The 15,484-nt window shown below is 38.9% G+C and overlaps 1 protein-coding gene across 2 annotated transcripts in view; it reads left to right on the top strand.

Annotated features, from left to right (window-relative positions):
- The window catches only part of LOC118006428 (succinyl-CoA:3-ketoacid coenzyme A transferase 1, mitochondrial), a 122,838-nt gene that overhangs the window by 20,588 nt on the left and 86,766 nt on the right, over nt 1-15,484 (top strand). For both annotated transcript variants that reach the window (XM_034999094.1, XM_034999093.1), the window contains exons 5-7: nt 559-708; nt 5,050-5,156; nt 7,338-7,398. In XM_034999094.1, the coding sequence (XP_034854985.1) occupies nt 559-708; nt 5,050-5,156; nt 7,338-7,398 (318 nt within the window). The remainder of the gene's footprint in view (nt 1-558; nt 709-5,049; nt 5,157-7,337; nt 7,399-15,484) is intronic.

Genomic DNA, 15,484 nt, shown 5'->3' with positions numbered 1-15,484 from the left:
ACTATGGATTTTTTCTTAGTTAGATAATGTAGTAGACAAAATGCTTTTAAGAATGTTTTAGAATGAACTCTAAGTAAATGAACATATTATTATTATATAATAATGGCATTGTTATTCATGATAAGCTTCAAGCTATACCTACATAGGGCATACAGTAAAACACAAAATTTAAATACATATTTTTAAATATATATATATATAGTTAAAGTGATATACTTCAGATTTGAAAATTGATTTTAAAATATTACAAATAGACTGTTGGAGAATATGATGTCAGGAGAGCAGTGGGAGACCAGAAAGCTGAGAGCACGATGATACAAAGAAGCAGTTACATTCGAATGCAAATTAAGAATTGAGAGATTGTTGTCTAGAGGGGCAATACTTGTTTTCAATTAATCTAGCATACCGTGTTAGCGAAATACACCAATATACAGTGCTAGGTACTGTTTAGGATGATAAACCTCTAGAGGGAGGAACTGTGTCTGTAAATGTTTCCGTATCCGCGTACAGAAGTGTGCTTAATGAACTTCTTATGGTGTGGTGGTTGCTCACTTGTAGGGCACGCTTGCAGAGCGGATTCGTGCAGGTGGGGCTGGAGTTCCTGCGTTTTACACCAGCACCGGGTACGGGACCCTCGTGCAGCAAGGAGGGGCACCGATCAAATACAACAAAGATGGCAGCATTGCCGTTGCCAGTAAGCCGAGAGAGGTAAGAAGTAGCTCTCATTCAGGTAACACGGGCTACCTCTTCCAGCACAGGATCCAGGTGCACTCAGTGGGTAGGTAAGATAAAATCTGCTCTGTGTAAGAAGAGACCCTGTCCTTCATCTATGTGGCCTATGCTAGGAAAATTTCTGCTAAAACTGAGCATCTGCCAATAATTAAAATCACATAGAGAAACCAGAATAAATAAATGGGAAGAAACTGTAATCTATATAAGATGTGTGAGTCAAGATTAGTTTTATGGTAGGTTTTAACAAACGTAGGAGCATTTATAACTTCTGATCATGCTCATGTGGAAAAGAGAGTAGGTGTATGATATATATTGTATTAAACTTTTCATTCTCAAGCCCCTTCTGGATGTGGATGAAGGAGAAAAAAAAGCCAAGGACATCACAAGTTTGTCTACAATTTTGAAAAAGAGGGGACAGTTGTAATTACATAATAAGATAGAGCATTCATCCTGTCTCCTTTATCCTTCTTTTTGTACACTGGACATATTTGAGCTGACTGAATAATTTAGTTTTATTTAAAGTGCTGGGTAGGATGGGGTACCTTTATACTAGGTAACTTCACTCACATATTAGAAAAGAATAGGACTCCACATATAGATATTTGAGATACTCAGATTTGAGGCAGTTGTAAAAATTACACAGGACAGTAATCCATTACTGTATTTTTAGTCCCTCTCCCTTCTCCCTGGCCACGTGGCTCAAGAGCGTTAACTCAGGCTGCAGAAATGCTGAGCTTAGCTCTGAGGAAATGACAGCTTAGTAAATCGAGGGATCTCCTACCACACTTGCCTATAGTGAATTTTATAATTTTTTTTTTTTTTTTTGCTTATAGGGATGTTCTGCACCTCCGTGTTTTGAGAGAAGATAAAAGGTCATTGAATATGCGCCTTGCTGCTCAGTGTTTGTGCTGGCAGCATCCTCCATCTGGAGCGTTGCTTTTTTTGCTTAGAATGACCTATATTGACTCAAAGTTTTGATTAACATTTTTTTTTATATTCTATCTTGCTTCTTTCCTTACTGCCTAATTAAGGTTTAAAAAGTTTTTGACAAAGTAAGACAGGAGCCTAATTATTAAAATGGATCTTAGTAATATAGATAATGATGCCCAGAAAAATTGGGTTAATACTTTGAGAGTTTGCTAGAAGCTAGAGCATTAACTTGCCCTGGGAAAATAATAGGATAGACTGGAGTCTGTCCTGAATGTCTCGGTTCATTTTTGCCTGGAGTTAGGTGCACAAATCTAGTAGTTTGGTCTGAATTACCTAGGAACGTGACAGATAATTTCTTGAAATGATTCTTGCTAGCTCTTTATTTCCCCTACGTATGGTAGGAAGAGGAGGTGAGTAAATTTCCTAATTCAGTGGTATTTGCCGGGCACTGGCCCACATATGGTAGAAAAGGAGATGATCTAGACTAAGTCCCCCTGCTAGTGGAGGAGCTGACAAGGAATGAATTAATAAACACATAATGTCAATAAAGAAAGTGCCATGAAGAAAAATCGAGTACGGTAAGGGCAGAGAGAATGGTCACTGGTCAGGGAAGGGGTGTTCCAGATTGGGTCAGGGGAAACCTCTCTGAGGAAGTGACAGTTCGTAGAGATCAGAATAAAACAGGAGAATGAGTGGGTGAAGATTATAGGGTTGTGCTCTGGTCAGAAGGAAGGGGAAGGACACGGTCCTGAGTCAGGCCAGCTCTGTTTGTGGAACAGCAGGGCAGTGAGACTGGAACAGAGTAAATGAGGCAGAGAGCAGTAGGATGGGAGGCTGAAGGGAGGCATGAACCAGATCACATGAGTTTGGGTTTTATTGAGTGGTGAGGGGACAGCAGAGAATTCAGACATGGGAGAGATGTGGTCTGAGTTACATTTTGGAAGGATCACTGTGGCTGCTGGGTGGAGAGTTTTTTGGTAGGGTTCTAAGAGCAGAACCAGTGAGAGAGATTGAGAGGCTGTTGATCCAGGAGGGAGTGGAAGTGGTTTAGACTGAGGTGGTTAACAGTGGAGCTTGTGGGAGGTGGTTGGAATCAGGACATATGTTGATAGCAGAGCCAGCAGGATTTACCAATGGATTGGTTACGGGGTGAGAAAGGACAAGAACCAAGCATGCTGCTTAATGAGATGGGCAAAGTGTGGAGGTAATCAAAGAGCCTTGTCTGGGACTGGATGCATTTGAGACATCCTTGAGGCTCCAACAGAAGTTGCTCAGTCGTCTCCAGCTTGGGGAGGGTTTAGTGCTGGGATAGGAGCTTTGGAGTCTTCAGCATATAGTATTTAAATCTGTGGGGCTGAGTGTCTAGGGCTAGAGTACAGGTAGTGAATACTTCTTTTGCATTTAAAGGGTGGGAAGAGGAAAAGGAGCAGCAAAGAAGAATAGGAAAGTGTCTAGTAAGTGAAGACCAAGGGGAGTATGGTAACTTGAAGACGGGCAATTTTACAAAGGAGGGAGTGATCAGTTGTGTCAGAGTGAGAAGACGTGGGGTAACAGGACAGGGCATTGAGCATTGGGTTTAGAAACATGGAGGTCATTGGTGACCTTAAAGAATGATTTTTCTGGAAGAGAGGATTTTTCTGGAATGGTGGAAATTTGATTGGAGTGGATTCAAGAAAGGGCTGAAAAAAGAGGAAGTGGTAACTGGGAAACACACAACTCTTTCCAGTGAGTGTAATAGCTAGTATGGCAAAACCGGTCCCTTCCTGTTTTAAAAATTTAGAATGGCTAGCATCAGCAGCTGCTGGTTTATAGACCCGTCAGGAAATTATATAATTGGAATAGGGAAAAAAAGCCAATTTTTTCACATTGCCTTGGATTAGCATATATTTAGATCTGTATGTAGTTTTCTAGATTTGTATGCAACATAACTCATCTGTCATCATTGGTGTTTATGGTAATGACTTTGAAATACATGAAACTCTTTAAAAAGCTGTATATTGATGTGTAATTTTTAAATATCTTTCATATGATTCGTCTAAGTTTCACATTCATAAGATCCTCCTTCTTCAGTGATCCCCTGAATTCATTAATATTCTCTAGCAGGAAAGTGGGGTAAGGTCTTTAAGGAAGCTGTTCTTTAGCTTTATTTATTTTTTTTTAAAAGATTTTATTTATTCATTAGAGAGAGAGCATGAGACAGAGAGAGCATGAGAGGGGGAGGATCAGAGGCAGAAGCAGACTCCCTGCTGAGCAGGGAGTCCGATGCGGGACTCGATCCAGGGACTCCAGGATCATGACCTGAGCCGAAGGCAGTGGCTTAACCAACTGAGCTACCCAGGTGCCCTGTTCTTTAGCTTTAAACCATAGTTGAAGAAAGGTAAATGTACTGAACTTTGTCCCGCAGCTTTATGTAATATGCGCGTGGTTTGTCCACTAGGGGGTGGTGTACGAACGAGGATGGAGTTCTGCCTTCCTATACGGCTCCATCCTGTGTGGGATGGAGCCCAGCGCGGACATTCTTTCCTCTCTTTGTTTCAATTCAAGAGCTAAATCCCCAATAAGAAAAAAGGAACAAAATGCCACGGCATAGTTTTACTTTATGCTTCTTTTCCCCTCCCCCTCCCCCCATCTGTAGTAGAATTAAAAGGTAATAGACATACAAAAATCAATAGCATTCCATTAGACCAGTAATGACAGAGAGGAGGTGTAATAGAAGAACATAGAATACTCATAGTAGCATCAAAAACCGAGAAGTACCTATGAATAAGCCTAAAAAACATACACAAAGCTTTTTTTGGGGGGGGGGATTAAAAGCAATTCGAAGAGGTAAAGGAAGACTTCAGAAAATGTAGGCATATGTTATGTTCACAGGTGGAAAGCTATGGCATGTCAATTCTCCAGTTTCATCTGCAAATTCTAGGAATTCCAATTAAAATGTCATCAGATGGTTATAGATTAATCAGGAGAGATGAATGGATTTTTATAACTATGTACAAAATACATTGCCCATTTTATGCAGCTTATATGGTTTTGTTTCCCCCCGCCCTCGCGGTGGAGGGAAAGATGGGCTATTTTTCATGTTCTCTACATATAACTTATGCACACAAATAATAAAAAGAGTGCTAACGTGCAGTCTATGCCTTAAGCATATAGAACTTTCAGTTCCTCAAGTTTACCAAGCTCTCGCTGCCGAGTCTTCGCACATGCTGTTCCCTTGGTTTCCCCTCCACCACTTTGACTAAATCCTAGTTTCCTACCACTACTCACCCTTGAGATCTCCATTTAGATTATCCTCCCTCTGAGAAACCTTCCCTGACCAGGCTGGTATCCTTATTCTCTGCTTCTACCACAGCACATATCTGACAATGTCCTCTTTGTCTCCTGCAGGTGAGGGAGTTTAATGGTCAGCATTTTATTTTGGAGGAAGCAATTACGGGAGATTTTGCTTTGGTGAAAGCTTGGAAGGCAGACCGAGCAGGAAATGTGATTTTCAGGTAGTATGATGTTTTTGTTTTTTTTTTAAATATTAATGAAATGCATTTCAGCAACTTTGCATTTCCTAAATTACGATTACAAAATGGATACCTTGATGTGTTTGGTATTTAAAGATTCATTTAAAAAGTGGCTTACAGTCGTACAAGCCCCCAGGTCAGTGTGCATGCATGTGCAAGGCTGCTGCTGTGCATTTTTGCTGGTGTGTACTTGTGGGGGTCTGTTCTGATTAGGCGGTGCCCACATTGCACTGCTTGGTAGCTGTTTTGAATCGATATACCCTTGTATATAGTCGCATATAGACTATATTTCTGTGTGTATTTTAGTTGCCAGGACAAGTTACAATGTTGAGACATACTTAGCAAATGTGAGAAAAGCACACAATTGTATTTAATTTTTATATAATTAATATGCATTGTCTTAAAATGCCTAAATTATTTGGATATTCTGGAAAGAGCTTGCTAACAACCATTTAGGTCAGTTCTTTTCCAGTCCTGTTGGTGTCCGCTAGGAAATACTTATGTAGGTTCTATCTGAAAAAGCTGATTAATCTTGACAATGCTAAACTTTCATTCTTGTTATTTGGATAGCCACAGATATTAAGCCAAAGGCTTAATAGATTTCAAGATCTTTTGATAACCCTGAGCATACTAAATACTAAGTGTTTATATATTATAAATTATATGGTTGTTTTGAAAATTGTACCATCTTTGAATATACACCTATAAGTCTTGAAGACTTTGCCTGTTAGGTTACAGAAATAATTTTCTTTCTTATAATATGGTCATTTACTGTTTTAGTAATAATTTTTATCTTTACCAAATGGACCTTTGGTGAGATCACAGTTAAATTCTCAGTGATTACTCTTATGCTGTTTTTGTTCATTTCTGAAGATCTTATATGATATTAATGCTATATTTGATTTCTTGAATTCAACCAGTTTTTGATTACAACTGATCTTGGCAGTTACACATTTTGCATTTTAAAAAAGATTAATGAAATTGTATAGAAGCAAATGGAAATGAATTATTTAAACTATTTCCTTGAGTTTATCGTGTGTTTCATTGTCTGGCTATAATATCTAAAGATTGCACAGGGGCTGTTCTCAGCATTGACTTATGCCTGTGGTTATTGATAGGAGATGAGACTGCTCTTCAGCAATTGTCAAGTGACTTAGGTTAAGATGCTGACTTCTAGGATGACCTCCCCTGGGGGACAACTGGTAAAAGGTCTGTCTAGGCCATTGTTAGGACAGCCCTGCACACCTTTGCCTCTGGCCACACTGCCCTTGGAGCTTTTGATGCTGGACGTGCTGGATGGCTGGTGGACTCCAACTTAGCAATTTGTGAAAGTACCCAAGGACTTATGTCTCAGGGACACACCTGTCTTTATATTTATCCTTAAATCTAAGTGAGATAAACATTGGTGGCCTAAAAGAGCTAGTAAAAGAAAGATGTAACTCATTTCCCTCCATCAAATAAGGTTTTTTTTTTTAGTCAACTTACACTCTCAGAAACAAAAAAATACATTAAAATTTTTATGGTTGGTGGTGATGCATTAATTTAAGAACTTGAGTGTAAAACCATCAGCAAAATTGGCACTTTCTGGAAATTTTTTACACCTCAGGGTCTAATGTGGGTGTTGTACGTCAAAAAATTTCATTAGAAATTGGTCCCCCGGAATGATCTTTATAGATGACTCACACATTACCAATGAATGTTTCATTTTATTTCAGCAATAGGTCTCTTTTTAATAGAGAATATAATTACTATACCTTCTCGTATAAAGCACTTGCTACTTTCCTTAATATTTTAACAAGAGCAAGTTTAGTGAAATATGTAACTGTAGAAACAAAGTGGCATCCCAGTTAAAAGACTTAGGCAAATTAGTTTTAAATAGAGTAGATTTATTAATATCTGTTTTATCTTTCTGTGTATGATCTATATGTTGAACATGAAAAATAGTTCCTCTTTCCTTCAACCCCATAAAAACTGTAATTGAATGAAGTGGCCATTGTTTTTATTTATAAAATTGTTTTAACAATTACGGAAAATATGATACATTCTTTTAAAAGATTCACAGATTTTTCGTTTATAGAAATTCTTTTAATCTATAATTAAAGCTGAGAGAAACTCTTCTTATTTTTGGTTTTCTTTTCCCACTTCCCCCCACTCCTAATATAGGAAAAGTGCAAGAAATTTCAACTTGCCGATGTGCAAAGCTGCAGAGACCACAGTGGTAGAGGTAAGAGAAGAGGTTATTTCTGCTTTCCAAAGGTTGCTTTTTAAACTTGCTGTTACGTATTAGTTCAGCAAATGTACAACAATTCATCTGTCTTCTGGAGGATAAACAATGACTGCTTTTAAATTTTGGATATAGGGGGCGCCTGGGTGGCTCAGTTGGTTAAGCAACTGCCTTCGGCTCAGGTCATGATCCTGGAGTCCCTGGATCGAGTCCCGCATCGGCAGGGAGCCTGCTTCTGCCTCTGACCCTCCCCCCTCTCATGTGCTCTCTCTCTCTCATTCTCTCTGTCTCAAATAAATAAATAAAATCTTTAAAAAAAAAAATTGGATATCGAAGGATTCTACGTAATATGTATTAGTTGAGGGACACCTGGGTGGCTCAGTCGGTTAAGCGTCTGCCTTCAGCTTGGGTTGTGATCCCAGGGTCCTGGGATCGAATCCTGCATCGGGCTCCTTGCTGAGTGGGGAGCCTGCTTCTCCCTCTGCCTGCTGTGCACTCTCTCTCTCTCTCTGGCAAATAAATAAATAAAATCTTTAAAAAAATAAATATGTAATAGTTGAAATTTTACTGTTACATTAGCTTTCTGGTTGGCTAGGGTCTCACTGGAATGCTCTCTTTGGGATCAAGCCATGAGACTGGCTAGCTTATAACTGTCCTTTGGTACTTGCGTAAAATAGATCTCCTTGGGTAAAATTGCAAGATAAATTCTTATATACAGAACCCCAGAAAAGTAGTAAGTTATATCATTACTGTATTTGATACTGTGAATTCTTTAAGGAAGAAGGAGGGTAGTACAAATAATTGCTTTGATGTGGTTCTGTTTGGAGCAGTTGAATTAAGGAACTAACTGACTCTTCTTTGGACGTCTCATGGTGTGGAGAGACTTGACTAATTCTAGAGCCTTTCTAGGGTTAAAGCTCTGAGACAGAAATAGTTGGCTTACACTCAAACCCTGCCATTTTGTTTATATATATATGAACCTGAAAGGAGACTTCAAAATGATTCTTAACTTAAGACTTTGAGAATCACCCTGGAACCAAATTTTCATGAAGGTTTAAGATAGCTTTCCCTTGGGAGAGCTTTATAGGAACCCATTGTGGGATCTGGAAATGAGAATATACGTTCGTGGTTTTTCTCATGTGATGGCAGTTTCGTATGTGGCGTCTTTGGACTCCTGCATACATTTGTCCAAGATGGTATTTCATGGAGGCAGCACAGTGGTATTTTTGAAAAACCAAATGTTAGAATTCTGTTCCTCTCTTGGAAAGTGAAGTTATTTTTAAAGTTCTAGAGGATGTGGTACTTTCAACCCAGGCATAATGGTTTCTTTTGCAATGGCTTAAGAATATTTTCTGCATTCAAAATGGACAGTGTGGTTTACTCTCCCTGTATAATCTGTTTTTTCTTCTTTTATTTATTAAATCATCTTAATGACCTGTCCATGGCACATATACGGTATCACTGAAAAAAAGTCTATAACCTAGCTTAAAATAACTGGTAGTTTAGCACTGTTGATTTTATGTGCTTCTGTAACACTTTCTGGAACTAATATTCCTTCTCTGAATACCAAGGGCATTATGCATTGTCCTGGCTGAAGTTCTTTTTTTTCTTCTTTTATAATTCGGTTCTTTTCAGCCAATCTTACTTCTTCTAAGAACAGAAAATGACCCTCTAGTGTCTGAGAATCACTGTAGATAACTAGAAAAGAGAGGAGTTTTTTTGTTTGTTTTTTTTCTGGTATAAGGGATAGGGAGCCTTTAACCGAGCCTGTAAATATGGTAAAGGCTAGCCCCCCTTGTCAGAGAACAGACATCTCTATCTATCCCTGCACTCTTCCCTGCTAGACGCAGACTCACTGTGGGATCCTTTTCAATACGGTGCTTCTGTCAGCCACTCACAGTGGACTATACCTGCAATTGTCCAACATGGTGGCCACTAGTCACATGTAACGTTTAAAATTTAAATTAATGAAAATTAAACAAGGTAATTTTCTCTTTAGTAGTTGCATATGGCTAGTGACTACTGTCAACAATAGCTTCAATACAGGTATAGAACATCATCACTGTGAGAAGTTTGGACAGAGCTTAGTTACAATGATCAAGATGAAATCTAATTTGTCATTCTAGCTTAGGAACTAAGCAAAACAGCTTTTAGATAATGGATTATTATTTTTTTTTAAAGATTTTTATTTATTTATTTGAGAGAGAGAGAATGAGAGAGAGCACATGAGAGGGGTTAGGGTCAGAGGGAGAAGCAGACTCCCTGCCGAGCAGGGAGCCCGATGCGGGACTCGATCTGGGGACTCTAGGATCATGACCTGAGCCCAAGGCAGTCGCTTAACCAACTGAGCCACCCAGGCGCCCGATAATGGATTATTATAAGCTCCATAGTAGAAGAGGTCTTCATGCTCGTAAGTTGATTTATAAGAACTTTGTTCTCAAAAGAGTAAAATCATTTGGAATTGGGGATGGTGAGTAGAGGGAGTATTTTCTGATATGAAAAGTCCATTTGACTTTGTGACTTTTGTATTATTCTAAGTCTGCTGAGTACTCTGGACCTCCAGCTCCTCTTTTTCGCTATGTTCTATAAACTCTGTTACCTTCATGGACCTCCTGGATTCTTAATTCTCTTTTGTTCCTGTCCTGCTTTATTTGATGGTGATCTAGTGGGATGGATGATTATGAGCTGGTCTCTGCAGTGTGGTATTAAACAGAAATCTTCAGAGATCATAAATTACCCACATTTTCTCCTGCCTGCTACTTACTATAATAATGGCTACTGTTAATCAAGTATTTATTATGTATTAGTCACTGCTGTATTCTTTATGTACATTATTGTTGTAATCCTCATAATCTTATAAGGTAGGAACCAATATTATCCTTACTTTACAGAAGAGAGTTAAATATGGGACCTGAGGTCACACAGCTAACACAGCTAGGACAGAACCATAGAGAGATTGATTCCAGGTGTCTGCTCATTTCCATTATTTTATGAAATACTTTCAAAATCATCATAAGTGGATGATTTTTCAAACTTTTGAAAGATACCAAATCTCTGGAAGTCGTCCATTTCAATGGTAACTATTAGAATCAAGCAGAGAGCTTTTTGGCTAATTTATTCGTATCTCCTGTTCTCCCTTGCCAGTGATTCTGATCATGGTCTTTTTCTCCTCCACAACCATATACCTTGGAGCTGGCTTTGAGAAAAGCCTCACCCTGTGATCAGTAGCTCTATGATGGGTCCATTCAGTCTTTACCTCGGTTCATTCTATCTTGTAGCCTCTTGGAACCTTGCAGCTCTCCACAAATTTCCCTTAAATATGGTGACTGAACGTCTGTTCTAGTACTTTCAGACAGTCAAAAAATATTTTTGAGAACTCTTAGCTCATCTCCTTTCTCTTATAGAGGAGGAACTAGAGGACTTTTCTGAAGCAGAGCCTGGGTTCGAGCCTGTCTTCCAAAGCTCCGTGCCGCTCTGCGGTGCAGCTTCTTTGCAGCCTTTTGCCCCATGTACATCCTTTTAGCTACTGTTAATCCGTGTTTTAAGGAGAGTAGAACTATAAATATCTATAATATTAACGATGGTTCCCTTAGGCATCTCAAAATTGTTTTTGGCCTTAGAAGCAGAGTGGCAAAGGAACATACAAGTCGCCTCTTGCTTTTGTTGTTGTTTGTAGTTTCTTCTCTAATTAATTTACAGTAAATGTTTTCTGTCAAGAAGTAAATCAGGATGTTTATCTTGAATTAGAGTATCAAATTTGCCCTCAATATGAGTTATTTCTAGTTTCTCTAAAAGGGGGAATATTCCTCCTTTCCAGAAGGGTTTCCTCTTTCAGATGTGCTCTCCATAAGCTTACAAGTTGTATAAAGCCAATGAGGTGACCGAGTGTGTCTGTTTTCCCCTTTAATAAAATCGATATGAATATTGCATTCATATTTCTTAAAACCTGCAACCAATTGCATGCTTCACCACAAAGTTGTGATACAGTGAATGCCAGCTGTACCCCCCGCCCCCACCCACCTGCCTCCATCCCCTTAAGGAACTGAGTGGCTACTGGGAGAAATAGTACAAGTGGGTGTGCATGTTGGCACACATGCCAGAAAGATGTTTCTCTTTTTGGCCCAGACAGTGATATTTCTGGACCTCCTTCTCTTTGAGTGGGTGCAGTCGTCTTCCCTGATAAACTTAACAAGTTTAAGTGCAAAACCAGCCAGGGAACAACTCTTGGCGTTGCATTCTGTGTGTTTAATGAGTGAGGACTGTCCCGTCTTCCTAAGGGAACTCATTCGGCTTTTGCAGGGGTCTTCTTATCCCCCTCAGTTCCCCATGAGCCCCTCTGCCAGTCTCCTGGGTGCCTATCCCACCACCTTGGGTTTTTCTTAGAAGTGACCTGTTTCTGCATTTTTAAAAAGCAACTTATAATAGAAAATCCAGGGGGAGGGGTTGGAGTGCTTCACTCAGGAGACTGTTGAGCTTTGGTCTCCTGCAAGCAGCCTGGCATGCCTGCTCTGTCAGAAAAGGTCGTCTGACTCAGCCGCCGAAGGCTGTTGAGGCTGCCTGAGACGGAAATAGCCCAGCTGGTTTTGTCAGGGTTGTGCCATGGCTGGTGTTAGAGGACGGCATGGTTTATACCGAGCCTCTTCTCTTGTAGCTAATTTCAGCTTTTAGTTAAAACAGTATATTTATTATCCCGACTTGAATAAGATTATTTTTATAATAACCACATTATGGTATATTTGCATATTTGCATACGAAAGAATTGCTTATATGATACTTGATGCATGCAAATATCGTATACATGTAGCCTCTGTGGGTTATGAAGCATAATGACACATTGAACACCTGTGAACCCAATAAGGTAAGAATTAGAAGATTGCTCATACTCTTTCTCATCTGCCTGCATCCCCTGCAGCCATAACCATTATCAGGAATATGGTGTTTTATCAGTCCCCTTAAAAAAAAATGCACTAAGTCAAAAGTTATGGACATATTGAAAATTACTTCCCAGACTGCTATCCTAAGACTTGTGTTAGAAGAGGCAAGCTTTGGGAACTGTGACTTCTGTGTTCTGTACTCATGCCTGGCACGTGCCATCTCTCCTTGGGAGATTAACTAGAGGAAAAGATGACACATCTGTCAGTCTGCTGAACAGACGTGTGTCGTTTCTGATTGGTGGGTGAGGAAGGGCGAAGATTCATTGCAGTATAAATGATATTAAAAATTTTTGGTTTTGATGTTTATTATGAAGAATGATGAACCTATGCGACAGTAAACAGAAGATTATAGTGAAGCCCCAGGAGCTCATCCCTCAGCTGCAATGACTGTTAGCCCATGGTCACGCTTGCCTCATCTATATCCCCATCTCCCTTTCTCTCCTCCTTTATTATCTGTAAAGAAACCCCAGATATTATATCTCAACCACATTTTAAGGAGAGGCACTTTTCTGGGTTCTGGAAGTCCAGCAGTGAACAAAACAGAGACACACCGCTGCTCTCGTGGAGCTTACGTTCTGCTGCTCAAGATAGACATGAGATACAATACATAAGGGAAGTACGTAGTATGCTGTATGTTGATATGTGTGAAGGAGAAAAAACAAAAAGCATGAAAAGGAACATGAAATGTCAGGAGAAGAAACTGAAGTTTTAGATAAGGTGATCAATAAAAGGCCTTCTGAGTAGAGACCCCCAGGGAGTCAGGACACCAGCTCTTCAGCTCTTGGAGGGGGAGGAGTCTAGGCGGTAGGGGTAGCAGGTGGGGAGGCGTGTGGCAAGAGCATTGCTGGTGGGTTTGAGGAATAGGGATGACCTACTCTCCCTTGTTCATTACAGGGTGGTAGGCTGAGGAGCCCCCCATGAGGGTAGCTTTCTTGAGGGGAACAGCAATGTCTCCTTCTGAGGCTTTGGGAAATAGAATTTGTATTTTTAGTTCATTTTGTAATAGTGCCCAAGAGATGATCAGGCCTAAATCTAACTTTAAAACTCTGAGATGAATGGAGAATGGTTCTAAGATTGGAGCCTCCAGGCTCTTGTGACTCTCTGGCCCTGTTTGGAGAACTTCGCATTGATAACTCCTCGTGAATTATCTTATCAGAAGTGATCAAACTGGTTGTTATTTCACTTTACATTTAGAAGGTGGGAACACAGTGGATTTTAATGACATGACTTAATCACTTCAGTGGATTCTGTGAACATTTAATCTCCACCAAGCAGGCCAGTTAATGTATCCATGTTTTTAGAGACTTTAGTTATCTTCCTTCCTGCTTTAGAGAACACAAAAATGCCTGAGGGATAAACATAATTCCTTTCCCCCTAAGTGTCTTTTATTCTTAATCTTGACATTGCTAATGCTTTATGATATTACAACTTCTAAAGCTGTGAAACTCATCATTTTTGCAAGAGACCGTAAAAAGAAAAAACGTAGGTTAAACAAAAAAATTAAAGCTTCTCTCCACATAAGACAAGCACTTCTAACCAGTTAAGAGACCTCATTAGACAGATTTAATTTGGAGCGCATATATCTATACCCAGGCAACTAGTGGTCACCCCTGTATGGAATTCATTCACACACACAAATTTGATTGACATGTGGAAACATGATATTTATGAGAATCTGACTAGAATGTCAAGTTTGACATTCACTGTGTGATGCATGATATGTAAATATCTCTTACTGCCCTTAAGTATTTACCTGGTAAAACTCTACTTCATTTAGTTAACTAGAATGAGGGCAGCAAGAAACTATTTATTCCAGTCTTCTTTATCAACCCAGGCCAGTTGAGTTGAACACTTGACACAAATTCTTTTTTAAAAAAGCGTGGGGGGAGGTAAGAGAGCTGTTTGAAACAATATAGAAAGATCGAATACCCTCTTTCCTCCAACCCACATGAGTCCTGGCAGAATGCAGTCACTTGCCCAGCTGTTAACTTTTGGAATGGTTGTGGTAAGCAGTGGTTATCATTTACATTGATTTTTGTTTTTAGACCTGTTATATAATACCTTTCAATTTACATTTCTTTCTCTCATAGTTTTTTAGTTGTAAGATTTTATTCATGCTTTGTATTTCATTTTATAATTATTACTAAACCACTCTGAAAGAGAGATCTGTAAGTTTCTTATGCTACAAATTTAGCCGGATATATAATCTTTTGACAGAAAAGATGATAATTTCCTTACACAGCTAAACTGACTGAACTGATTGACTCTACTTATTTCAAAGTAATAAAGTATTTAAAGATCATTCATGACCGTTAAAGACCATTGAATTTTCATGAAATGCTACATTGGTTTGAAAATACCTGAATGCTAATGAAGATGTATTTAAGGAAGACAAATTGTAGTTGAGTGTTTTGGCAAAAATAACCTCAGTAGTAGAATTACAATTATGTTAATTCTGCTCTTGCCACCAAAGAAGCAGTAAATATTAAAAAAGAATGGACTTGGTGAATGCCCGGTGTTAACTTTACTGCTTTCTTTCTTTTCTTTTTCTTTTTTTTTTGCATACTCTTATAGATTACTAAATATAATTCTTAGGCTAATGACCATTTATATCCAGAAGAATAGCAGAATAGAAACATGGTTTATTAATGATAAAATATATTAAATCAAGTGCTAATCCTGACATTTTATTTCTTGTTGCTTGATAACAATGCAGCAGCTATGTGAGAGAGTTCCATTACCTCAGGTACAATGGACTTCATTGCATTGTGGGGTAGAAATACCAATTACAGCAAGTCATTTGTATGCCATTATCCTTACAAAATTTTGGTGCTATTTTTTATTGTTAGTGCAGAGATCCTGAAAGTCATTTAATAACACATGGATGGATGTGTTATTTTGATGGATTGGTGAATTTTATTCTATTTTTGGCTTTTTGATTTTGTGTCTATTTATAATTTTTGAGGCTTCACAAATTTGCATTTTATCAGCTTGCACTGTATAAACTTAGGCCTTTACATTTTACTCTAAGTATGTACATTGTAAAGGATGCTTCATTAATTCTTAGTGAACATTTTTTATCCATGACCACCTAGGGAGGGGAAAAAATATCTGGGCAGAATTTTTTGCCTCATGAAAAATAATCAGGGGGC

Source organism: Mirounga leonina, unplaced genomic scaffold (genome assembly GCF_011800145.1).
Source record: "Mirounga leonina isolate KUSES-001 unplaced genomic scaffold, KU_Mleo_1.0 Mir_96, whole genome shotgun sequence".
Classification (NCBI taxonomy): Eukaryota; Metazoa; Chordata; class Mammalia; order Carnivora; family Phocidae; genus Mirounga; species Mirounga leonina.
Note: the sequence above shows the minus strand (reverse complement) of the source record. Positions and strands in the feature narration are given on the sequence as shown.